The 23,935-nt window shown below is 50.5% G+C and overlaps 8 protein-coding genes across 8 annotated transcripts; 4 read left to right on the top strand and 4 right to left on the bottom strand.

The window, feature by feature from the left end:
* Positions 1–1,803: 1,803 nt before the first annotated feature.
* N7477_008520 (MFS multidrug transporter) lies at positions 1,804–2,099 on the top strand (the record flags this gene model as incomplete). The annotated part of the gene is made up of 2 exons (XM_056970183.1): positions 1,804–1,891; positions 1,915–2,099. 2 exons carry the CDS (start codon positions 1,804–1,806, stop codon positions 2,097–2,099), a joined length of 273 nt encoding a protein of 90 aa, XP_056820215.1.
* A 445-nt stretch (positions 2,100–2,544) lies between these two features.
* Positions 2,545–4,619, bottom strand: N7477_008519 (S9 family peptidase; the record flags this gene model as incomplete). The annotated part of the gene is made up of 4 exons (XM_056970182.1): positions 2,545–3,250; positions 3,286–3,631; positions 3,709–4,471; positions 4,521–4,619. 4 exons carry the CDS (start codon positions 4,617–4,619, stop codon positions 2,545–2,547), a joined length of 1,914 nt encoding a protein of 637 aa, XP_056820214.1.
* A 908-nt stretch (positions 4,620–5,527) lies between these two features.
* Positions 5,528–7,224, bottom strand: N7477_008518 (uncharacterized protein; the record flags this gene model as incomplete). The annotated part of the gene is made up of 4 exons (XM_056970181.1): positions 5,528–6,793; positions 6,854–6,946; positions 7,003–7,122; positions 7,174–7,224. The coding sequence occupies 4 exons, from the start codon at positions 7,222–7,224 to the stop codon at positions 5,528–5,530; spliced, it is 1,530 nt and encodes a 509-aa protein (XP_056820213.1).
* Positions 7,225–9,786: 2,562 nt separating this feature from the next.
* On the top strand, positions 9,787–14,424 carry N7477_008517 (Cytoskeleton organization protein (Dec1); the record flags this gene model as incomplete). Its single annotated transcript, XM_056970180.1, has 11 exons — positions 9,787–9,924; positions 10,043–10,318; positions 10,386–10,564; positions 10,607–10,975; positions 11,035–11,311; positions 11,374–12,133; positions 12,198–12,310; positions 12,366–13,103; positions 13,308–13,517; positions 13,891–14,076; positions 14,341–14,424. 11 exons carry the CDS (start codon positions 9,787–9,789, stop codon positions 14,422–14,424), a joined length of 3,330 nt encoding a protein of 1,109 aa, XP_056820212.1.
* A 555-nt stretch (positions 14,425–14,979) lies between these two features.
* Positions 14,980–16,547, bottom strand: N7477_008516 (putative UBX domain protein; the record flags this gene model as incomplete). The annotated part of the gene is made up of 2 exons (XM_056970179.1): positions 14,980–16,357; positions 16,411–16,547. 2 exons carry the CDS (start codon positions 16,545–16,547, stop codon positions 14,980–14,982), a joined length of 1,515 nt encoding a protein of 504 aa, XP_056820211.1.
* A 374-nt stretch (positions 16,548–16,921) lies between these two features.
* pup3 (proteasome core particle subunit beta 3) lies at positions 16,922–17,691 on the top strand (the record flags this gene model as incomplete). Its single annotated transcript, XM_056970178.1, has 4 exons — positions 16,922–16,985; positions 17,043–17,292; positions 17,340–17,496; positions 17,548–17,691. The coding sequence occupies 4 exons, from the start codon at positions 16,922–16,924 to the stop codon at positions 17,689–17,691; spliced, it is 615 nt and encodes a 204-aa protein (XP_056820210.1).
* Positions 17,692–17,975: 284 nt separating this feature from the next.
* N7477_008514 (epoxide hydrolase) lies at positions 17,976–19,432 on the bottom strand (the record flags this gene model as incomplete). The annotated part of the gene is made up of 4 exons (XM_056970177.1): positions 17,976–18,727; positions 18,793–18,865; positions 18,925–19,090; positions 19,113–19,432. The coding sequence occupies 4 exons, from the start codon at positions 19,430–19,432 to the stop codon at positions 17,976–17,978; spliced, it is 1,311 nt and encodes a 436-aa protein (XP_056820209.1).
* A 1,352-nt stretch (positions 19,433–20,784) lies between these two features.
* N7477_008513 (response regulator) lies at positions 20,785–23,645 on the top strand (the record flags this gene model as incomplete). Its single annotated transcript, XM_056970176.1, has 3 exons — positions 20,785–21,341; positions 21,448–22,626; positions 22,679–23,645. 3 exons carry the CDS (start codon positions 20,785–20,787, stop codon positions 23,643–23,645), a joined length of 2,703 nt encoding a protein of 900 aa, XP_056820208.1.
* Positions 23,646–23,935: the final 290 nt, after the last annotated feature.

Genomic DNA, 23,935 nt, shown 5'->3' with positions numbered 1-23,935 from the left:
CAAGGTCAAAGCCTGAAAAATCAAACGATCTCGATTTCGGCGGTCTGGATTTGATCTGTCCGATCAACGTCGACGATATCAGCAACCGCTGGTTAAACCCCTACATCCCAAGCCCCGAACAAATCCTGAAGGTATACCCAGCTACAGTTACTCGTTTTATTTATCGGATCTTGAAGTCATACGCATCTTGCGCGACTCGTGCACGATATATCCTACCCTTCATCCATCCCATGCAACTGAATGAGCAAGCGTCAACAGGCTCGCCACTCAATACATGTCTGAGCCTGATTCGAGTATGCGAAAATCCGTTGCCGGGAAGTCAAAGCTCTGCAGCGATCATGCTCCAGCGCGAGATGGAAAGCATCACGGAAATACGAGAGAAATATGATGACATGTCCCTGCTGGCTGCATTCCAAGCCTATCTCATATACACTATGGTTCTATTTTTCCGTCTCGGTCAGAGATCTCAACCATTCTTCCGACAAGCGATGATCAATCTTCAAGATCTTGCTTGTTCCTGCTCACGGCGCGGACTAGTATGTGCGGCTGATTCACGTCATACGCGACCGAGGTGGGAAGAGTGGATTGTGACAGAGGCGAAGCGGCGTACACTGTTCGTGATGTATCTCCTCGACAGTGTGCTCTCCGCTCAAGAGAATCTTCCTACCTTTCTCGGCACTGAGCTACGAGGGCTTCCGGCTCCGTCTAATAAATATTTATGGAGCGCTCAATCACGAGCTGATTGGGAGACAGAACACAACATTTTTCTGACGGAGTGGACAGAAGAGGGGCTAAGTATTGACGAACTTTGGCCCACACCGGTGGATTATGATGCAGCGAGCATTACTCGGAGACGTGACAGAGTAGACAGATGGCTTGAGAATCTGGATGAGTATGGCACAATGATGTTCGCGGTGACGGGATATACACATGATGGTTGAATCTGAACCATCTCATGCTCCATAGCAATCTCCATAATCTTAGCCATGAATTAGGCCCATCAGGTCAACATAGGCTCATGTCGTGCATTCGACTCGGTTCTCTCCAAACTGAAGGATCTAATCAGACATAGTCCGGCATTCTTATCGCTGGGTGTCCACACCAAGTCATGGCCGAATGGCAAATCTCACACCCCCCTTTTTTTTTTTAGAGTGTGCTGATTCACCTCGTCCAGCTCTGGCATATCATAAAAAGGATTGAGTTTCATTCTGGAAGATTAAATAAATAAAAACAACCCCCAGCCCGAATACGCGATGAGATAAAGTCGGGAGTCTCCTTGCGGTCATTGTTTTTAGGTGCCCTCAACTCCGAGACTCAACTCCGTCAACCCCGAAATGTGAAAGGGTGTGTTCGCGCCTTCCAAGGTGTATAAGATTCACTTTTGATCCTCTTCTTTTCAACCTATAATTACTATTTTCTACCATCTGATGTGAGAGGTCGTCGCGTAGAGTACATGGGTATTTTCCAGCCTGGTTCACTAGTGCCGGTTGCTGTTGGACCGGTGATAGGAGGTGCTCTCGCAGAATATCTAGGATGGAGATTCATGTTCCGGGTTTTGGCGATCTACAGTGGCATTTAACTGGTTTTGCTGCTTCTTGCTCTACCTGAAACACGTCGATCAGTCGTCGGCGACGGATCGTTGGTACCATTTAACTGATTGCCCAAATACCCTCTGAATCTTTATCAAAATCTCAGCAAGGTAGACTAGGATCGTGATGCACCACTGCCTCATTTGGCAGCTAGGAAAACCATCAGCATCTGGAGTCCGTTCCGGGTATTCATAATTCAATACATTGAGACCCAATGTTCGTCGCCAACGGAGTTGGCTCCATGGTTGGAACCGTGATCACCGGCAAGATTCTTGATCCGAATTATCGCCGCATGAAACCAAGTACGAGCTTAAAATCGATGTAGAAGTTGAGGATTCATCAGAAAATATTATATGCCAGGAAGACTTCCCGATTGAAAGGGCTCGTCATCGACTGGTACCGTTCTTCTCGGGCCTACAGTGTCTTTGCACTCTTCTATGCGGTTGGACTTTTATACCCCCACCGCGTCCATATCGCTTTTCCCATCATTTCGACTTTATCACGGGATAGACTATTGTCTCGACGCAGTCGGTGATCATGACCTATCTGGTGGATATTTTCCCGGGTCAAAGCGCTGCAGCGAGGGCGAGTTTGAACCTGGCACGGTGTCTGTTCGCTGCTGGCGGAACAAGCTTTGTCAGGCCTATGATTCATGGTATTGGGGTTGGGCTGACATTCGCCCTCTGTGCTGTTGTTCAGGCTATTACCCCTATTGGACCATTTATGCAGTGGAAATTTGCGGGGACTTGGGGGAGAGACACAGGAAGACAGGAGGCCTAATCTTCTGAAGGGGGCAGCTAGGGATACTGGCACGGCTGGATTTGAAAATAGATGAAAGAAGGATTTTGAATTCACATGAATTGCACTTTGTTTTGGAAAAGATCCTGGATAAGTACCCCATAGCACAGAATTGCTTGATTGATTATTCAGTATTATCCACATTCACATCTCGAATTTAGGCGAGGTGGCGCTTCCACCAATTCTCTTTTTGCTTGAAAGACTCAAGAATAGCCGTGTGCCCATGCCACCCATGGCCTTCGCCGGGGAACTCAACCACCTCCGCAACTCTACCATGAGCATGCATCGCTTGAGCCATATTCCAAGCTTGTGCCAACGGGACCACCACATCCACAGTTCCCTGGAGAAGGAGAAGCGGTGCCTTGATGTTCTCTGCGAAGAAGCACGGGCTTCGCTTCTTCAGCTCCTCTTCCCTGTCCTTCTGCTCCGTCTTAGACAGCAGCAACCGGTCCACATCTTGGCTCTCAAACTTGTACGAATCAGCCTGCAGCATCTTCACGTCACTAATTCCGTAGGAACTGATTCCAGCGGCCCATACATCGGGATACATGTGCAGGGCTTGCAGGGTCAGGTAGCCACCGGCACTACCACCATAGATCCCGACGCGGGCTCCATCGATTAATCCTTCTTTGGCGAGATACTTGACTGCGCTGACTGCATCTCCCGTGTCAACCAGGCCCCAGTACCCCGATAGTCGCTCCCGATACTCGCGTCCGAAGCCCGTAGACCCGGTGTAGTTGACAGCGCAAACGGCGAAGCCGCGAGTGGTATAGAACTGAATTTCCAGATTCAGAGCTGGGGTAACGTTTGCATTGGGTCCTCCATGGACGTAGACTAGAACAGGGGAGGAGTTGACGCTTCGGCTTGGAAGTCGGGGTTCTGGGGCGGGAAGTAAAACATGTGCACTTGGCCATCGCATCGTGGCCCATACTTCTGAGGGGCAGTGAATTCTTGAGCACGAGAGATATACTCGGGTGCGAGGTCAAATGAGGCAGTTGAGGTGAGAACTTTTGTTTGCGTTTCAAATGAGGGCGCAATTGAGACCAGGGCCAGTTCTTGGAATGAGGTTGCTGAAGCAGCAACGACTGCGAAGCTGTTTGATGATACGCGGTAAATTCCGTTGGCACGGAATCCAATGTCCACGTAGGGGAGACCCAAGTCTCGCACAGACAGATCAACGGTGTCAATTAGGACAATCTTGCTAGTGGCGTGAGTGATGGCCGTTGCCACTATTGTCCTTTCGTCTAGGGAGATATAGGTGGAACTAGACAAAATTAGACTCCTGCTAGCGAGGTTCGAATGATCTTTTGAACGTACCTACCAAGTTCCCATTCCGCAATGGCGAAATCAGCATTTTCCAGGCCATTGAGCGAAAGACTGCGAATATTGGCGTTCTTCGGATCGTATGAGTACAGTTGCCAAAATCCAGTCCGGTCACTGGCAAAGTACAATAGCCCATCCAAGCCCCATTTAGGCTGCGCGATACTCTCCGCCATCGCTTTTCCAGCAATGAAAGTATCATTATGCAGAGATCCACTGGCCCACTCTGCCATGTGAAGCAAAGTGCCCGTCCATGGCATATCCGGATGGGACCATTGGATCCAGGAAACATATTTACCAGAGGGATCGAATTTGGGATGGGAGTAGAAATCATCACCTTGGGCAATGGTGGTTCCTCGCCCGGTTTTGATATCAATTGCCACAAGTGTATTGTGGACGTGGGTGGCCTGGGTCTCTGGGGTAGCCTCGCGGTGATCTTCCTTGATTGCAATGATCCAATCCGAGTTTTTCGGGTGGGTGTTGAATTCCGCATAGCGAATACCCTTGGGTGCTTCGAGGATGAGCTTGACATGACTCGATTCCGGGTCCAAAAGATAGATGCTGCAGGAAGTTTCATCCGAAAACAGAATCTGGCCGTCAGGTCTCATAGAAATGGAGCCACCGCCGAGTTCCTGCACCGTGGCGTGGGCGCTCAACTCTTTGGGCAGAACATCCTTAGTGTGCCCGTTGAGATGCCGCACAATAGCAAAGCGACCACCCTCGTTGGGTCGGCATTCAATTGAGTAGATTGCCCCCGTAATTTCCTGGTGTCTAATCAGCCAAATCTTTCGGAGGTGTCCAGCGACCACTCACATTGACAGCGACTTCTTGAAGCGATATGCTGGAGCCCGCCAAAAGCTCTGCAGTGAGCGGGCTCTTCCAATGACCGTACGGCACCGATTTAGAAGACATCGCTCGCAGTCCAGTTTGATTACCGAACGTTGAAAATTGTAAGATGGCTCTCGGGGTGAGACACGAATTGTTCGAGACCCTCTTCAATGAGTAGCCCGCTTGGCAGTGATTCTGGATGACTCACAGATCAGAAAACGGATCGCAAATTCAAGCGGTGCAACAAACCCTGGAGATATTGTGGGGATAACTACAATATGTTCGTCTTAATATTATCAGGGACGGTCTGGAACAGTAATTAATCGGCACTCGGATGATAGTGCGTTTCATTCCTATCCGTTTCCGCACCCAAATCAGTTTAAGGAATGACCACCTTTGTAGATTATTTGGAGCCGAGAAAGATTGAAAGGATTCTAGATTAAGGCCAGGGTCAAGAAGCGGAGAAGACAGTACTGGTTAAGTTGTAAGAGAGAGAGGAGAAATTGGGACGACGCAGGACGTGGTGCTAGCGTTGCAGCCCGATTAATCAGGCAACTGCGATAACTTAATTGCGTCGTCTGAGAATAAAGTTGGCTGTCACCTTGACTTTAGAATGATTCATTTAAGGCTTCTAAAAGATCCTGAAGCCAGACAATTGGGTGGTATTATGAGTATCTGGTGTGCCCTTTGGCTCACTTGGGATTTACCCACAAAGAATAGATAGTCGGAGATAGGTAAGCCTGTAGTCCAGTTCAAAAGGACACAAGATGGGGTATTGAGGAACAAGCTATTTTTTCACGTGGCCGAAGAAAGCACGTATATGGAAGACGCGGTACCACCGTCATGTGAAGGAGTCTCTCGCGCAAGGAGAGCGCCGCGCTATTTTCTATCCCATTGAAGCGCCGCGCTATTTGAAACAATTGAATCAACGCCGAATATGCAGAAGAGAAGCAAGAGTGAGTAAAGAAAGAGAGAGAACTGGATCATGGAGTTCAGTAAGGAGTCGCTCGGGCACGGCGGCGCTGTGTTGCTCTCCTCATAGGTCCGACTGGTTGTTCGTCTTCAGAATCATCAATAGTAATTGCGTTACCGGCAGAAACCCCCGTGGTCCTGGCGGGTCTCATAGGTCTTGGAGCAGAGCTGTCGCTTGATGGTTCACTGTCATGATCGGTAGGGTAGAAACCTTGCTCGTAATAACGGTGGGCATGGGCCATTTCAGGGTCCGCTGTATCGTTCGTTTCGGCCTCGGAGACCATCGGAGATGATCTTGTGTCGTGGTATGTAGGACTGCTGGATGGCGCGCCCATGCGAGAAGGAGAGGACGCCTCCCAAGGTTCTCGGGTCTCTGTAAAGCTATCTTCTTCCTCGTCGACCCCACTGCCTTCTTCTTCGTCATCTGTCATGGGAGCATATGAGACGTCGCTATAGCGCGGTGGACCCCATGAAGGTACATCCCTGTTCCGAATAGGGGCAGCGCCCACCACTGTGACGCCGTCAGACTCCGCATCATCTTCCCCGTCCGGGCGAACTTCTTCGTCATCAATAAACGAGTCCTGATCATCGTATTCGTCTTCCTCATCTTCATCATCTTCGTCATCGTAATCGGTCATCTCAGAATGCATCACTTGCCCTTGGTGAGGATTGGAATGAGAGTGAGGGCGAGGATTTGGGTAAAACTGAGGGTGTGGGTGAGGACGAGAGCGCCATGTTTGTGGGAGACTTGGATGATTTGAATGACCTGGGTGCCACAATCCGTTCATTGCCTGGCTGATTGCCGAAACAACGGCGATGTTAGGGTCTGCGTAGGGGTGCGACGCGCTGAAGGGGCCGAACTGGCTAAATACGTCCTCGGCATCGAGATCCCCAAATTCGTCCTCTTCGTATTCGTCCTCATTGGACTCGAAGCCAGACGCGTAAGAGGGGGTCGCGCTGCCGTCGTCATCGCCACTGTATTCTGTCACCTCGTCTTCTGGATGATAACGCCAGTTGCAATTATGACATTCTTCGCCGTCCTCAAGCTCCCACGAGCAACATGGACATCGAGTGACGCCATCGTCGACGTCGACAACTGGCTTCAAAGACGGGCCTTTTGGCTTGAACAGTCCTCTGAACAGACCACCTCGGTGTGGATCTGTATTTGCCTTGTCCGTTTCTAGGCGAGTCGCCTCTTCTTGTTGATATTTCGAATGCTCTGCGGTAGTTTCTCCTTTATCCAAGAGCTCTGCGCGACTTGTGAACATTTGCACGACTGCTCGAACCTATGGAATCCCAAACATGTTAGAATCTCTGCATAGAAGCAAGTAAGAGACCAGACTCACCAGGTATGCCGGCGCGGGTTGGGTTATGACGGGTGCTCGACAGTCCGGGCATGTCCGTTTCGATCGGCCGCCAGAGAACCATGAAGAGAGACACTGCGCGATATTAGAGAAACCCTACCAGAAGGCCCAGGTGCACGCAAAAGACTTACAGAATAGCAGAAAGTGTGCCCACAAGCGAGGGTGTAGGGCTCGTAGAGTGGTCGAATACAGATACCGCACTGTATAAGGCTTCTGATATCATCCACATGGCCTTGGAGCGTGTTGACAAGCTGGAACCATATTAGTTTTGGACTTTCAAGCAAAGGTCCATAGAAGCTTACCCCGGAGGCCTCGGCCTCAGAGCCACTGACACGCACCATGTTGGCCGCCATGCTGGCCAAGCAGGATGGTTTGGTATTTGGGGTCACTGCACTTGCAACTCTGATATTGAAGAGGTCGCGTTTTTGATGTGGTTGCGCGGAGACGCGAGGTCCGTGAGAATGCGGTGGGGGTCGGAGGAAAAGTTGCCCGACAGTGGCAAGAAGGCGATCTTGCAGGGAAAATTGGAAAAATTCGTGTCAGAAGCCAGAAGTGATGACAAAAGAAGGGAACAATGCAGAAGATAACGAACGAGACTCCACGCATGTAAATTGGTCGCCGATGTAAAATCCAGCCAGGAAGGCGTTGTTTCATGCCCCAGGCATCAGCTGACATAAGGCTTTCTACCTCCGTCACGTGGGCTTTCAAGCATCAATTGCTTTGTTTTCACAAGTCACCCTGACCCTTCTTAATTTTACCGTCACTGTCGCTCCTTTCTCCATCTTGCTGGTGTATCACTATCAAGCAAGATTGCTACTGTAAGGCTTTCAAAGGCTGGTAATAATCTGGTGGTGCTTATGAGTGAGAAGTTTACAGCACGGGCCATTAGCACTATCGTTACCAGTTGCCGCCTCCTTGCATTCATATGGAAGATCTATTGGCCCTGCGATAACTGTCCATTTCCTGCAAATTACTGCAGGGATATGAGGATTCAGTGTTCCATCACCTCCTGTGGTTTGTTTGATTCAACACAATGGGGTCATCGAGAAATATGACTTGTCTCGATAATACACATTGTTCTGGTCCGCAGCCCCTGGTCTAGCTCAGGCAACTATAACTATTGCAATCCCTATGACTGGGTATTCATAAAATCCAGTAAAGGAACGACATGACGCAGAGTGCAATATATTTCGGGTAATCTTGTTAAAATATCCAGCGTAGAAACTTACCACACCACTCGTTCACTCCTCCACAGCATGAATCTATACTTTCACTGACTTGAAACAAACAAAATAGTTATCAGCGTCAAGTTGATACAAATGCGGCTCCGGCGATTTGCAGACTTGGGTCTCCGTGCCAAGACCACGGATCCCCAGTTCTGCCGGAGCAGCACTAACGCCGAGATCTCCGATCCACCTCCAACTTTCTCCAAGATCGCATCCGACACGTCCTATCAGTACTCAACTGTTTACGCCTGCTCACACAACTTGTTCCCATTCTGTTAATCCAGAGATCTCAATAACTCAACAGCCTTATCTCGATGTCAGGTGAAGTTCCCAAGGAGGACAGTCACGGCAAGGCGTGGGAGAAGGCGGAGAGAGAAAGTTCTCCCAGTAAGTTTCAATTAGCATTTTCTTTATTCTCAGCGTCTCAGATGTGAGATAAAAAATTTATGCACGCACACTTGCTGCCGGATATCCGTCGCAGTGAGATGAAAGATTCTCAGTGGCGCAACGCGACGCCGTGATATATGTATGGCCGGCTTCAGAGGCGCCAAGGAACACCTTTCTTTATGGTCAACCGTCTTGAATTGAACAATGTTCTCTTCAATATTGCGTTCGGAGCCTCATCCCGTGATCATGGCTGACCCGATGGTACTAGCAAAAATGCCAGCGAATACTATGACCCCTGTCAGGATTTTGCGGATCGAAGTCTCAAGTGCATGAAGCGCAACGGATTTGACCGCGAGATGTGTGGCGACTATTTTCAGTATGTCCATCGTCACTTGGCTCCGAAGAATTATGCGCTGCAACCTCGGCTGCCTTGGCCATCTTGATCGAAATTGTCTTTTTCACGTTCAACGTTCCGTGACTGACTGATTTTACTTGCCAGGGCTTATCGCGATTGCAAAAAAAATTGGGTAAGTTGAGATGCTGCAGGTTACTGTATTGTCTACGTGTCTTGAAGTCAAGGCATTCGGGTGATTCCGAGACTCGTGTTTTGGTGACATGAAGACTAGTGCATTGGAGTCTCGCTAACAATGACTACAGTTGAATCAGAAGAAGGCTTCTTGACCTTTGAGTATAGAACTAAAAGGATCCGATGCCTTGTGACGAATTGGATGCCTGTTCTCAGAGCGATAATTGCATCTTGTATCATACTTTACAACCCATTAGCATATCATTGTTCAACTCATCTATTTTGCAAATTGAGATCTTCAATCGATCTGCATTGTGGAATACGTGACCTCTCACAGGAGATCTGCAGCAGGCATCAAAGTGCCATGGAGGGACGGGGGTGCTAAGAAGTACTCATATCTGTAAATTAATTAATTTGGGCCCCCTTTGGAGAGATCGAAGCATGCTACTCTACTATAAGAAGACTTATTGCTACCTAAGAAGCCCATATTTCTCCATGTGTAAATGGGGAATTCCATGTGCATGTATTGACTAGATAGCATGCAAGACTTCTCTCAGGGCAACTCAAGGAGTCACATAAGACTGGCTAAGCCAGCCGGCGCGCCTGACAACCTGACGACCGATGCCTTCGGCCCTCACCGCCTTTCTTGCTTCTGCCTAATTTCTTTTCACCGCTCTCGTACGTCCCCGCCATAGTGCTTCTGCAAGCTCTCTGGGAGCTCGATTTACCCTCTGTTTCTGCGTGACTGCCGTTGAGCCTTGTAAGAGCGTCTCAGAATGGCGTCTGCGAATGACTCGGTTTTTTTGCGTCGGAACAATCAGGTCCAGGATGCGATTGACGGGCAGAATCTGAAGCAGGCGCTTCAGTTGGTCGAAAAGCGCATGAAGAAAGGCGAGGACACAAGGTTCCTGAGAGTATGTAGATCTAATTGCCACGCCATTGAGTCTTGAAATGCCACGAATCTGGGCTTCAGTGCCTCGGGCTCTCGCACTCGGTATCGGAGAAAAACATTGCTTACACGAAATTCGACAGGCTTGGAAAGCGCATATCCTCTTCCTCCATGCAGATGATGCTCACAAGCAGCGAGGAATCGCCGAAACCCTCGAGCTGTGTGCCGCCGAGCCCCCTACTACCGACCTCGAAACGTTGGACAAGCTCTTCCAAACCCTGCAGAGGCTGGATGGACATGGTGCGACCAGGAGTAGTCTGTGGGAGAAGGCCTCCAAGGCAAAGCCGCAGGATCTCGAAATCCAGCTGCAATGGTTTACAACTTCGTTTGAGAGCAATGACTGGAAGTCAGCGCAGAAGGTCGGCATGAAACAATGACTCAATGCATCAGTCCCTCAAATCTGACATTCATTTCTCTTGATTACAGGCTGCAATGAGTCTTCAGAAGAACTTCCCCAGAGAGAGCGGAAGTATTACTTCTGGGCCATCCTGCTCACGCATCTTCTCGCAACAGATGCCGCCAGTTCTGATATGGAGCGCAAGCTTTTTGGAACATTGGGGTATCGGATGGCCTCAAAAGCAGCTGCGGATGTTCCTGCAAATCCGGTAAGTTATTCCAGAAATCAATCTCTTTACATCTCCTTCCAGTATTGAGAAAGCTTACAAGGAACTACATCAGGCCGATTTGTTGAGTCACTCGCGCGCAATTCAGACTTCAGAGGAGCTGCGATTGCTTATCAAGATTTACGAGTCCCAAGACCAGCATGCCGAAATTGTCAAAATTTTGGATAGCGAAAACCTTGGCCTCAAATCTCGGCTTATCCGAAGCGATAAAAGTTTCCTCATCAGTAAAGCCACAGCCTTGGCATCTGCTGGACTGTGGGAAGAAGGTCTAGCTTTTGCGAAAGATCTTTATACTGTGTCAGAGGGGATGATCAAGAAAAAGCTCCGCGAACTCGATGATTGGGGCATCTGGAGTTTGTTGGTTGAAGCTGTTCGGAACATCAAAACTCCCGGGTTTGTTCCTCGACTCCTTTTCGTAATCGAGATCATGCTAACGTTTCCTCGCTCCTTAGGATCACTATTGAGACACAGAAATTTGTCGAAGAGTTCATCAAGGCCTGTCCTAAGTCCCGCAATGCGGCTCTGGCCTTCATTGACCTGTCGTTACTCGGAATGCAGCGGGGAGAGATGGCTGCGGAAGAAGTTCTCTCAGCTTGCGAGAGATACGCAGATCAACACAAGCATAAGCTTTATGTCTTCGGCGATCTACGAAGAGCATTAGCTGAGAATAGAACTGCTTTGTCGAAAATTGCCGACTACCTTTCAAATGCAAAGAATGATGGGAAAGATGTTAGTTTCCAGATATCAAAATTCCCTGCATACTTACGTTGGAGACTAATCCGTCATTTCAGACCGTCGTTCCCATGATCAACTCTCTCAAAATTTCCTATTGCCTTAACATCTCAGGTGCCGAGGACAGCTCTTCTAAGGACAAGGTTGAGGCATTTGTCAGCCAGTGTCTGAAACTTTATCAGTCTTGCATTAACAAGGGAAGTCCGGAAAAGACCAAGGAAGAGGAAGCGGCTTCTGCCACCGAAAGCCAACCTAGAGATGATCTGTGCATACTTGCTGCTATGGCTCTCCTTCGTGCAAGTGCGGCTGGCGAGATCCAAGCGCGGGTTCCAGATTCGGCTCTTATTCGTGCCGCTGGCATCTTAGAACGGCTTCTAGTCGATTCGCCTCACAACTACCAGGCTCGTTTACTCTTGGTTCGCATCTTTCTTATGCTCGGCGCCGGCTCTCTTGCATTGAGCACATTTAGCCAGCTATCAGTCAAGCAGATACAGTATGAGTCTGTTGCTCACAATCTCCTTACCCGCCTCGCAACTATTCATCCTCACTCTGCCCCGCCTGTCGAAGGCGCCGAGTACAAGGACTTTGACCCTCAAGCAGCATTTATTCAGGCCCTCAACTTCTATCGTACCTCCGAGGTATCAACACTCAAATTCCGCACCCGTTGCATAGCTGAGGGGAGCTTTGTCAATGCGGAAGAAATGGTTCAGCTGCGGGATCGCCTCAGGAACAGTATTTGTCGCAAGATGTTTGCGCTTGAAGTGCGACGCTCGCAAAGATTGGCTGGAGGAGACCCTATGGGTCGCTATGATGATATCGGTTCGTTCTCACATGTGTTGAATGCCAAGCTCCTTTAGGAAGCGGTTGCTGACCAAACTCACAGCTCGTAATGACTCCATTTCCGTGGACAGCCGAGATCACGATGTTTTTATGAACTGTGAATACCCAGGGAAACCGTCATTCGAGGAGAGAATGCGCGTGGGACCGATTCCGAAGGTATCTTTTCTTGTCATCTCGAGTCTCCCCTCAACAATAGCTGACGTTCGCTCAGGAAAACTGGATGGCCTCTGCCCGGGTGACCGACCAACTATTCAGCGTGCTGAAGGGTATCACTCTGCAGAAGCCGTTCACACCGGAACTGGATGTTCATGATTTCTCCAAATTGAGCATCTCCGAGGCAGCAGATGATCAGACAATCGCGGAGAAGGAGGCAGCCAAGATACACACATTACTACTGAAAGCCGCAGTCTTCATGGCAGGGTCGAAAGTCACAACCCTTGAACAAGCTGAGAAAGCCCTCGGCGGTGTAGAGGAATTCCTGGAATTGAAGAAGAAGGATTTGAAGCTTGATTCCACTGATGTCTCGCCGATCATTTCCACCACCGCGTTCTACCTATCTGATGCGCCAACTGCGCCCACATGGAGATTCTTCCACGCTGTCTTCACACTCCTGGAGACTCTGAAGGCTCTTTCTCAACTCACCAATCTGGCTTTACGGAAGGGTCCCAAGTCAACCAAATTTCCCAAAGAGTGTATTGATCGGCTTTCGAATCTGGTCACTGAGGTCTTTGATCTCGTTCGGGCCAATGCCAAGGTGCTTAGGAAGCGCGTTTCCGCATCGGGTGTGCTAAGTGGCTTGGTCGACCTTGTCGGGCAAGGCGAAGTATCCAACAACTACAGCCAGGAACTTCAACAAACGCTGGAGGCCACCTTGGATGGATCCGCAGTCGAGGTGTTCTGCGGCTCGCTGATGGAGAGCTGGGAAGACGCCCTAGATGGAGTCATGGGAGTCAGCATCTGATGGGGTACATGAATATCATATCAAATTCATCTCCTAGTGATGATGGGAAGCCATTCTAGACAGATAGATGAGCATGGAACGCCTGTATCATTCTTACTCCACAAGTACATGTAGATCCATCCAAGGGCATCAAGTCGCACGTGACCATATTAGATCTAATGCCTCAGGCACAAATACCCACATGACCACTAGCCCGAAGGGGTGTTTAGCCCTAGCCCTAATTATTCGCCTACCGCACAGCGTGCCAAGACCCGCAATTGTGCGGTTCCCGTTACTAGGTGGATTTGCTCACTGGATTCTTCATTCCCTTTCTACGACAACCACCGCCAACCTCCCCAGTCACCAACCGTCGAGATGGCCCAGGAACGCTCCGGAATTGTGCTCGGCACCAACAGTGGCCACGTATGTCCATCACCTTTTCCCCTTGGCAGTGCCATGTCTGGAGCTTTGTTTTTCGGTGCAAAAATTTTCGAGTCAGGTCCCGTCGAGGGTTCAGGGTCACTGCACGTCACGCCACTGCGATGATACCGCAGATTGGGAGAACAGTTTCATGGAATCTGGAGTGGAAGAGGAGGAGTTAGATATGGATATGAAAAGTTGCGGAAGAATCTCCGGACATTTGGTGGACACGACAAATCTTCAATCGCCAGCCTGAACCTCCGACATGACCTTGATTCGAATAAAATCGGCATGCACGAATGAAAAAAGCTGTCCGACTTGAACACAACTGCGAACGGATTATTTGAACTAGATCGACTAACACATTCATTTACAGAAAACCACTGCCCTCAACACCCCCAAGACTAAGATCAGCCGTACCAAGGGCCAGTCTTCCCGCCGCACTCAGTTCGTCCGCGACATCACTCGTGAGGTCGTCGGTCTCGCCCCCTATGAGCGCCGCATCGTTGAGCTGTTGAGGAACGCCCAGGACAAGCGTGCCCGCAAGCTCGCTAAGAAGCGCGTACGTGTCCATCCTCTCATTCTTCATTGAGCTCTTCGCGGGGTGTATTGGATTGGTTTGGGAATGATGTGGTTCGGGACAATCTGGTACAGCGGGGTGCTTGATGTGAATTTGCCACTCAGGGAAGACCAGCCGACCTTTACTCGGCTCATCCACACATCGCAACCCTGCACCATGCAACCCGAGTCACTAACCCCATCCTATTCAACTCCCAGCGAAGCGACAAACAAATGACCACTCGGACCAATGCTAACATCTCTCTAGCTCGGTACTTTCGGCCGTGGCAAGGCGAAGGTTGAGGACATGCAGCGCGTCATTGCTGAGTCCCGTCGTGTCCAGGGTCACTAAACGCTCCATTCCGTTGATTCTTTTTTCTCCTTAACGACTCGAATACCTGGCGCGCGCAAGGGATACGAACGAAAAAATCGCATAGCGTATGGCTTGCGGATCGGAACATGGATATAGTTTTTGACTACCGGCGGATGACGGGGATGGCAAAAGTGGAATCCCTTCCTCTTGTTATGGAAGAGAAACCATAATGAAAACATTTTATTCAACGTTCTATGCATTCATTAGTAGTTCCGTAGGTGTTTGAATGTCTTGTGGGAGACCATTTTCTTCAGCGTGACGATACGTCGCGAGTGTGGCTTTACTTGGGAGTTGCGATTTGGGCCCTTTCAAAGGACTCAAGCAAATGAGCGCCATCTCCTGTCGTCCGCTATCTTCTGCTGTCTAACAGCTATCAGAGTAAGTCTAGATCGTCATCAATCATGCAGTTGCATTTGTACTGCTCAGGAAGCAGATAGATATATCGCTATTCGCACAGCAATGTAACGCACGCCTAGTCATGGTCATCCAGCAATACGCATCACTCATGAAACACGTCTACGTCATTAAGATACTTCATTTCTTTCCAGGGAGCTTCAGCCACTTCGGAATGCCACCACTCTTCTTTGCTCCACTAGGCTTGCCATCACCAGAATCAGCCGGGTTTTCCTCGGTCTTTCGTGCAGATGGTTCCTCCTTGGGCTCCGGTGGCTGCTCGACCTTTATCTCCTGAGCTTTGCTACGGAGTTCCGGCCGCAGCAAGTTGGTTCGGCGCTGTGTAGAGGACACGCCATCAGCCCAAGTGAAGTTAACCAGGACTCGACCTGCTATACCCAAATCCTGAATCAGGGTCTGAGCAGTTTCGGGCAGAGTGCTTGGACTTCCAGGATGCGACGCCGTGGGGCCGCTGAATATGTTGAGGTTGAACTTCTCTCCAGTGATTGCTGGATCAAGACAGCTGCGTACAAATCCGTACAATGATTTTCCCGAGTCGGAGGGCCCAAACTTTGAGACTATCTGACTCTGATCTGGGAACCGGACTTTCACATCTACTTCGCGTATTGCGGAGCGCCGCTTCTCCTCTGCTGCAGCTTTAGCGGCGATTTCAGCATCAGTGAGTAGGCGCTGGTTGCGAGAGGTTTGGTTGAGGAGGCGCTGATGAGCTTTCGCGTGCTCGACTGAGGGTATATAATCCTCCTCGTTGTAGGGTATTTGCGCAGACGATGGAGTATTGGCGGATGGAGGAGAGAAGACGGTGATGGGTCGTTCGAGTGTTGACGCTAATGTGGGGTGCTCTGGAGCATCTGGAACCGGAATATCTTGGTCATCTACTGATAACACAGTCGGCTCAGTTGATACTTCAGGTTGATCAGAAATGAGATCCTGCTGCTGCGATTCATCTTTAATCACCTCTCCGGACGTTGCGGGTGCTTGATCTGGTGTCGACGGAGGCATTTCATCCTCGGAGGCCTTGAAGTACTCGGCAATCTTGGTCATGGCCACGTGAAGGGGATCTTCTGTCCGTCGGAAGCTGAGTCGGATGAGTACGTTGCCACTATTGAAGCCGAGTTGGGCCAGCGTTCTCTGTAAGTCAGCGAAGCTTGACAGCTCGCGCTCCAAAATCCGTAGGACAGGGATCTCGTAGAACAAGCTCCCAGCACCGGAGTCGCCATCTTTTGTAGCAGGCACCCCTCGGGCAGTCAAGTTTCGCAGTGGACCAGCTCCTGCGACGCCAGCTTCAAACTTGCGCAAAACCTGCCAGAGCGTAGTCGAGCTCGGGAATTTGTCAAGTATGCGGCCGTTTGGTGCACCGCGAGCTTCGGAATCGGGAAGCTGGAGGGCAACAGTAACGACAGAAGGAGATCGAGATAGCTGGACAAGCTCTAGCTTTGCGCCAGATAACAGGCCAGAGAGGCGATAGGAAAGGGAAAGGTCCAGTTGTTTGCCGTTATGCCTTATGGGAAAGGTTAGCATCGCCCCATGTCAGCGGGAAGCAGCTTGACTCACTTCAAGGCATATTGGCTAGGATTATATCCAAGCTTGGAGCATGCCTCTTGCAACACGTCTGTTAAGTGTTTGGCAGGTGTTGTCCTGATAGTAGCCCGCCTGGCCGTCGCGTCGATGACCACGACATGGGCGCTCATGATAGCAATGTCTGTGCCTCTTGGGGAGCAATGGGTTGCTGGAACAATGAGAAGAGATTTTGGAAGGATGTCAGAACAAGAGAGGAGTAGACAAGGTAAGATGAGGAGAGTGCGGGGGTGAATGATTAGAAAGAAAGTAGTCGAAGGTCGAGGCCGACCAAATAGGCAGCGGTGCGGCGTCATCCGAGCTCTCGCGTACCTCACAGCTCCCCGTCATCAACTCATCTCCCCCATCATCCACCCGCCCTCCTCCTCCAACACCTTTTGCACCCGTTCCTGTCTCTCGTCAAAGCTCCAGAAACTACTCCGCTATCGGGATTGATCAGAAAGAATTTCAATAATGGTATGAGACCGCGTCCCTTTCCTCATTGAATATGAACCACTGGAACTCAAAGCTAACCACCTCCTGCCATCATCAGGGCTCTCCCTTCGACATCAGTACGATTCCATTTTGCCCCTGACAATCAATCGACTCACACACTAACCTCTACATAGATGGCGGTGCCTGCGTCGCCATGGTGGGCAAGGACTGTGTCGCCATCGCCTGCGACCTCCGTTTGGGCATGCAAGCCTTGACCGTCTCCAACAACTTCCCTAAGATCTTCAACTACGCCCCGTCTACCTACCTCGGCCTGACTGGTCTCGCCACCGATGTCAATACCGTCTCTGACCTATTCCGCTACAAGGTCAACATGTACCGCCTGCGAGAGGAGCGCAATATCTCCCCCAAACCTTGGCCAACCTGGTCAGTTCATCGTTGTACGAGAAGCGTTTCGGACCTTTCTTTGTCAGCCCCGTCATCGGCGGTATCAACCAAACGACCGGCAAACCGTTCATTTGCGGTTTCGACAGCATCGGCTGTATCGATTTCGCCAAGGACTTCATCGTGAGCGGTACGGCCAGTGAACAGCTGTTCGGTACCTGTGAGGGTCTGTGGGAGCCTGATCTGGTGCGTTTATGCTCTTCTCTTCCCCTGCAATCAAAGCTAACATGATCTCAGTCTCCCGAGGACCTCTTCGAGACCATCTCCCAAGCCCTATTGGCCGCCGTCGACCGAGACGCCCTTTCCGGTTGGGGTGCTCAGGTTTATATTATAGAGAAGGATAAGGTGACCCAGCGGTTACTGAAGGGACGACAGGATTAAAGGGGAGAATACAAGAGGGTTCAAGTCGGTTTATTTCGGGCTTTCTGTTGGATTGAGGGCATCGGCGTCTGTGGTCTTCACTTGATGATGATGTGCCATCGCGGGTCAGCCACTGGCGCAATACCACAGTGACGCGAGGGCGACGGTCAGGCCGTGGATTCATCCTGCTATATGTTTCTCATACCCGATATCACGATAATACAAGCCCCGTCATCACGTCACAAACTGTGTCTCATTCGCATAACTTGAGGTTGGTTCCAGGTTTTCTCTTATGTCAAACAGGGTCAATAGCCATCTTTGCCCTGGACCGCCTCGTAGGCTGGCCCGTCCCTGCCCAGGAAATCTTTCAGATCACCTGCTAGCACTTCGGGCACCTCCCAAGCAGCAAAATGACCCCCATGCTCAAACTCCTTCTCCTGCACCACATTCCCGATCGAACGGTACCAAGCAGTAGGCAACTGGATAATTTCTTCCTTGAATTGCGCGACAGCAAATCGCACATTACATTGCGCAGAAGCCGACAGCACTTCAGGAACAGTTATCCAGTTCGTAATCACCTCCTGCTTGCCCTCACCCCCGATATCCTTGGTTTCAGGCTTTGATGCCGAAGCCTCATGGTAGATCCGAGTCGACGCCGTCGGCCCTGCCCGCGAGAAATAGTACACGCTGATCCAGGTAAAGATTTCATCATCTGTCCACTGGTAGTTGTCTGACCATGAATGTAATTTATCGTAGATCCACGCGAGAAGCGCAACTGGGCTGTCATGCAGGCCATATCCCAGTGTCTGTGGCCGGGTCTGTTGCTGCTTCATATACGCACTGCCGTTGAGAACGTAGTCCACAGTGCGGCCAATAGCCTTCCGGTCCTTCGCAGAGAAAGGCACACTTGCTAGGGAATGAAGAAATCGGAGCGGATTGCGCCATGGTAATGGAGGCATCACGGCAACCAAGTTCAGGTGAATGGCTTGAATATGCTTGGCGTAGTACTGTGCCATGGTGCGGGCGATCACGCTCCCCCAGTCTCCTCCCTGGATGACTGCAGAACCCCCCCGTCAGCGATCGAAACAAGAACGTATGATTCTGTGATTCTGTGATCTTTACCGTATTCTTCATATCCTAGAGTAATCATCACCTTGTGCATGGTCTCGGCATACTGAGCCAGACCGAATCCTCTCTGTAAATTGCATGCATCATCGGTATACATCCAGGAGATATCAGGCCACAAAAACATACCTTCTGCACACCCTGAGAGAAACCATAGTTAGGTAACGAAGGTACCACAACATCAAATGCCGGACCATCATCGCCCTGCACAAGCAACGGGATGAGCTTCGTAGCTTCGAGGAAGCTCCCCGGCCCTAGTATGCATTTAGCCATCGCCCATCTGACATGAGTGGAACTGGAGAACGTAGAAAGCTCACATCCGTGAATGAATAAGAGAGGAATAGCGCGGATTCCCATTTCGGTGGTGCACAACATGGATATCGAGCTCACCAAAGCCATCCACTGAAATAGAGACTATGAATTGGTTGAGCTGCTCGTTTAATTTCTTTTCTTGTGCGCGCCAGTCAAAGTTCTCACGCCATGCTGTGACCAGGCGCTTCATCTCGAAGAGCGGGACACCCATGTCCCAGCCAGCTTCGTCCAGTTCATCAGGGAACGTTGCTGCGTGGAGCTTCTCGTTGAGTTGTTTGAGCTGCGAATCTGGGACTGCGATGTTGAAGGTGGAAATGGAGGCCATTTTTGGTTCGGTACGGATTGGATGTGTTAGCAGAGGGTTGAGGAGTTAGGTCTGCTGTCACATCTTAAAAGCAATGTTGTTACAAGATCCCTGCACTGCGGAGTCTGATGCATCATTGGCGGGGTGGGCCTCGGTATCACAGTATGAAGATGTCAACGAGTATTGTATAGGTTCTGGCTATGTATTCATGATCATTGAGAGGTTGATCAAGGAGCGCTGTGTAACCACGGTGTTCTTCGAGGGCGTGTCTGGAGATTTCAATGGGTTGGTCCTCGTCAACTGCTCGCTCGGCTGTCTTCATGAAATTTAGATATTCACTGCTGTGCTGCTTCACAACTTTACTTGAAATGCACCTTTCGGCACTCTATCGTGTGCAGCTTCCAAAATTGCCTTCCCTCTAATAGCAGATTAGCTTTCGCATCCGACATTGATGCCCCTTTAGAAAAGCGAAATGGGGCATACAAGCTTGAGACACGAGCAAGGCTTTGCGGCTGAGATCGGGCAATCAGAAAACTCCTTGTCTTCCTGAGCGCAGCCTAAGTCAGGGATCCGGACTTGATTATGCACAATTGCCTAAGGAGAAAGCGAGAGAAGTATACCTGGTTTATTGGACTCGACAGATCAAATTTGACACTGAGATTGGCCTAGGCCATATCAGAATATGCTCCGGGGTGAAATGCTACGATGAGGAGAACAAGCTTGACTAGGCTAGGGACAATCATCTGCAAAAAGGGCATGTGTAGCAATGCGTGCTCTTATCTCCTATAATTCTAATGGTGACGGTCGCCAGAAAATCAGAAAATCATGATGAATCGGGAGTTCTCCACGCTCGCCTAGTTCGCCAAGCCAGTCCGAGCGTGCCCCGGTACCCAGTACGTGCCCATTGGCGCCCCCCCCAACTCGGCCACACAAGTACTCGCTACTTACGCGAAGGCGTGAGTCCTCATCTGCGCAGGTCTAGATCCCGCCGATCGTGTCTTTCCATATGCATGTGCGTGGGCAAAGGAGAGGGAATAAAAAGGGGAGACATACCAGGATACAAAAATTGCAGAAGCTTGACTATATTTATTATTCTTAGCAACTCCCACTCCCTAAAGGGCTGCTCTTTGGAACTGTTCCTGACCCACGAACTCCTGTTTCAGGCCCAAAGGCCCCCGTTGTCTAGACCGCCCCGGTGGCCCCGTAGAGCTTGGGAAAATCCCCTCCTGATCTCCCCTCTTGGCCTATTCAGTCCTTGCTGAACTCTCGTGCTTTCGACGTGGATACTTGCCCCCTGGACAAGCCATGATCTTTACCTTACCGCCATAGAGCAGCCGGAGAGAGCATTGTTTACCTACCTTTCCACATGGACTATGTCCGAAACGCCCGAGTCCGATGTCCCTAGCTCCGTACCACGACCTGTCATGTCCTTCCCCTCCTGCAAGTCTGAAGCCGCCAATGATGGACTTGCGACCGTGAACGAAGATGGAAATCCGCATTTTGATGCTTCAGGTCGCTCCTGGAACGATGGCGCTCAAACGACCGCCATTGAGCACCTCGTGACCCTCAAGGAGGGCCTGCACACCCCGGATACTGAGCTGTTCTGGAAACGGCTCATGGAAGATATCACGTCGATGGGCAAGGCCCAGTATGGATTCGTCGCTCGCAGAGTCCATGGCGGCGAACCCATGGCCGAACTCCAGGGGCGGCGCCCGATCCTCTTCGGTGCTGCCTTCTATTTCAACGACGGCTACCAGGCCGTCGGAATGCAGCGACACCGGTATTTCGCAGGCGGAAACCCTCTCCTACATATGGATCTCGAGCGACCCTGTCTGATACCGGAAAACCTCAAATCTTTGGTAGCATTTAGAGACGACCAGTTACCGTTTCCTGCGGAGGCCTACCTGGCTATCCCCCTCTTTTTCGGCGGGTAAATGTATCGCATATCTCGGTCTGATGTGGTCTTCTGAAGGTCTCCGTACACGAAATCTGTCCTGGTCTTTTCTGGAAATGATTTTACATTCCCTTGAGGACAGGATCGTCCAAAGACTCCTACTGGATGAAGAGTTCACTGGTCAGAGTCTTGACTCTGATGCAACGTCCGATACGTCCATTGTTCAGAACTCCCAAACAGTTTCCTTCGATGATGCCTTCGATTTCACATCCCAGCCCCTCAAACCGTACGCACGCAGCTTATCACACGAGCTGCGGACTCCGATGCAAGGCGTGGTAGGTATGCTCGATGTTATGCATGCCACGGTCCGTGAAGCGATGGAGAGCAAAACTCCGGTGAAGTCGGGTGGTATTTTCCAGGCTCTCAAGGAGGGCATTGAAATGGTTCAAGACAGCGCCAGACGTGCTGTCGAAGCGGCCGACAATGTTGTACATGCCTATGATCTCAACATGCAAGTCCCCAAAACACCGCAACGGGAGGAAGAGAACGCCATGTTTGAGTACCAAGGTTCGCCGCCCATGACGAGTGAACGGCGTCCGAGTGTTTTCATTCAAGGAAACAACATCGCAGTAAACCCGTACAAAAGGCGGCGGAGTCTTCCCCCCGACATGAGCTCTGGGGGTCCAGCTCCCCGCAAGCAAAGAACTCGAGCATCATCAACGCGACAAGAACTATCACCCCGTAGTGAAGAAGTCAAGAATGCCGTCCACGAGAGTGATCAGCTCGTTCATGCTACACCCGCTCGCCAGATCGAAGCAGTCATGGCGAACATGATGGATCCTCGCCCATCAATTGCCGTTCGACGATCGGCTCCTCACCTGCTATTGGAAGGCATTAATATGAACACCCGAGGTCCAGCTCTGCGTTTCACAAAATTGCGGGACCTTCTCCGCTTGGTGATCAACGAGTCTCTCCACGTTGGCGGCCGGCCCGACTCTGCTGTCAGCAATGCAACCGAGTCTGGTGAAAAAATTGAGATTCGGTCCAAATCGTCGAATGGAGAGTGTCACAAGAAGATTGTGGACTGGTCTGTTGACCCGGCCTTGCCCGACACTCTGCTTGCTGACGACAGGGATCTGGCTAAGTTGATCTCGTGCGTCTTCCTCAATGCTATCAAATTCACCAACGACGGCACAATTACGTTATGTGCGACGATCGACACCAAAACTAATGATGTCTTGATTCGCGTGCGCGATACTGGCCCTGGCATTCCGGAAGCCTTCCTACCAAACCTTTTCAAACCATTTGCTCGCGAGGACGCGTCAACTACTCGCAGTAAAGATGGATTGGGCTTGGGACTTCTTGTCGCCAAGGGTCTCTCCCGGAAGATGGGGGGGTGATCTGATTTGTGTTCGTTCCTCGACCACCGGCCCGGATCATGGCTCCGAGTTCCAGATTCGTGTGCCCGTGAACCAGCGTGAGGCTTATAGTCGACTTGGAACCCCAAATGAGAGGATTATAACGCCCCCAGTTATCAGCGAGAACTCCCGTCAGGGTAGTGCCAGCAGTTTTTGGAAACTTCGGCATCCATTTCCCCGTCTTTGCTTCCGAGCCAGCTGCAACAGCCGACACCTAGCACCGGTGATGAGAAACATTCTGAGAGTCCGAAACCCCCCGCGCACATTACCGCCATCCCGGTCGATTCGCTCGCATCTCAATCGGGACTATTACGATAAGAAGCTCGGCGAGAAGTTCCCATTGCGTTTTCTTGTTGCAGAAGATAATCGAATCAACCGCCGTGTGTTAATCAACATGCTGCGCAAGCTGGGCTATCGGGATGTCCTCGAGGCTGCCGATGGCAGGGAAGCGGTCCAAATCGTACAAGACATTTTGTCTGCGTCAATTGCCACCAACGAAACCAATCCAGATGAAGACTCCAGTGTCATTGCTCAAGCAAGTGATTCCTCGAAGATGAGACCCATCGACATTGTGCTCATGGATCTCTGGATGCCCGAGATGGATGGTTACGAGGCGACTTCTCGAATCCTCCAGATGATGAATGACCATCAGAGCCAATATTCTGGACCGTACGATGGCTCAATGCAGATTGGTAACACTGGAAACCCCGATTCCATGGATTTCGAGCCAATCTCACCTACACTTCGAGCGCCGCAGCCTCCTACCGTGCTCGCTGTCAGCGCCGATGTCACTGACGAGGCGCTAAATCGTGCCTCGAAGGTGGGCATCAAAGGCTACATGACGAAGCCTTATAAACTTTCAGACCTTGAACGACTCATTGTTCAGTTCTGTGGTCTTACTACCGACCCCGCCGCGGCATAAGTACCAATTCTATTGATGAAGCTTGATGCTTTCACATTGCTTTCAGTTCATCCTTTGGCAGGGACCACCATATACCCCTAAAGTCCTTTCCGCAGGGGCTTCTCTTTCTACGTGGCCTCGCGACCCCCATTTCATTCTGAGCTGGAACTTGCCCTAAATTGACGAGTAATGTACTCGTCATTAGCCATTTGGCGTCTTCGTTTCGAGCCACCCTTTTTGCCTCTTTGCCATATACCACCGTTGGGCATTTCACATTTATCTATTATCTTGTCTGCACATAATGAATGATG

This window comes from Penicillium maclennaniae, assembly GCF_028827695.1.
Source record: "Penicillium maclennaniae strain IBT 15551 chromosome Unknown utg000007l:1.0-4884863.0:1.0-4888362.0, whole genome shotgun sequence".
Lineage (NCBI taxonomy): Eukaryota > Fungi > Ascomycota > Eurotiomycetes > Eurotiales > Aspergillaceae > Penicillium > Penicillium maclennaniae.
This window is presented reverse-complemented; position numbering and strand designations above follow the sequence as displayed.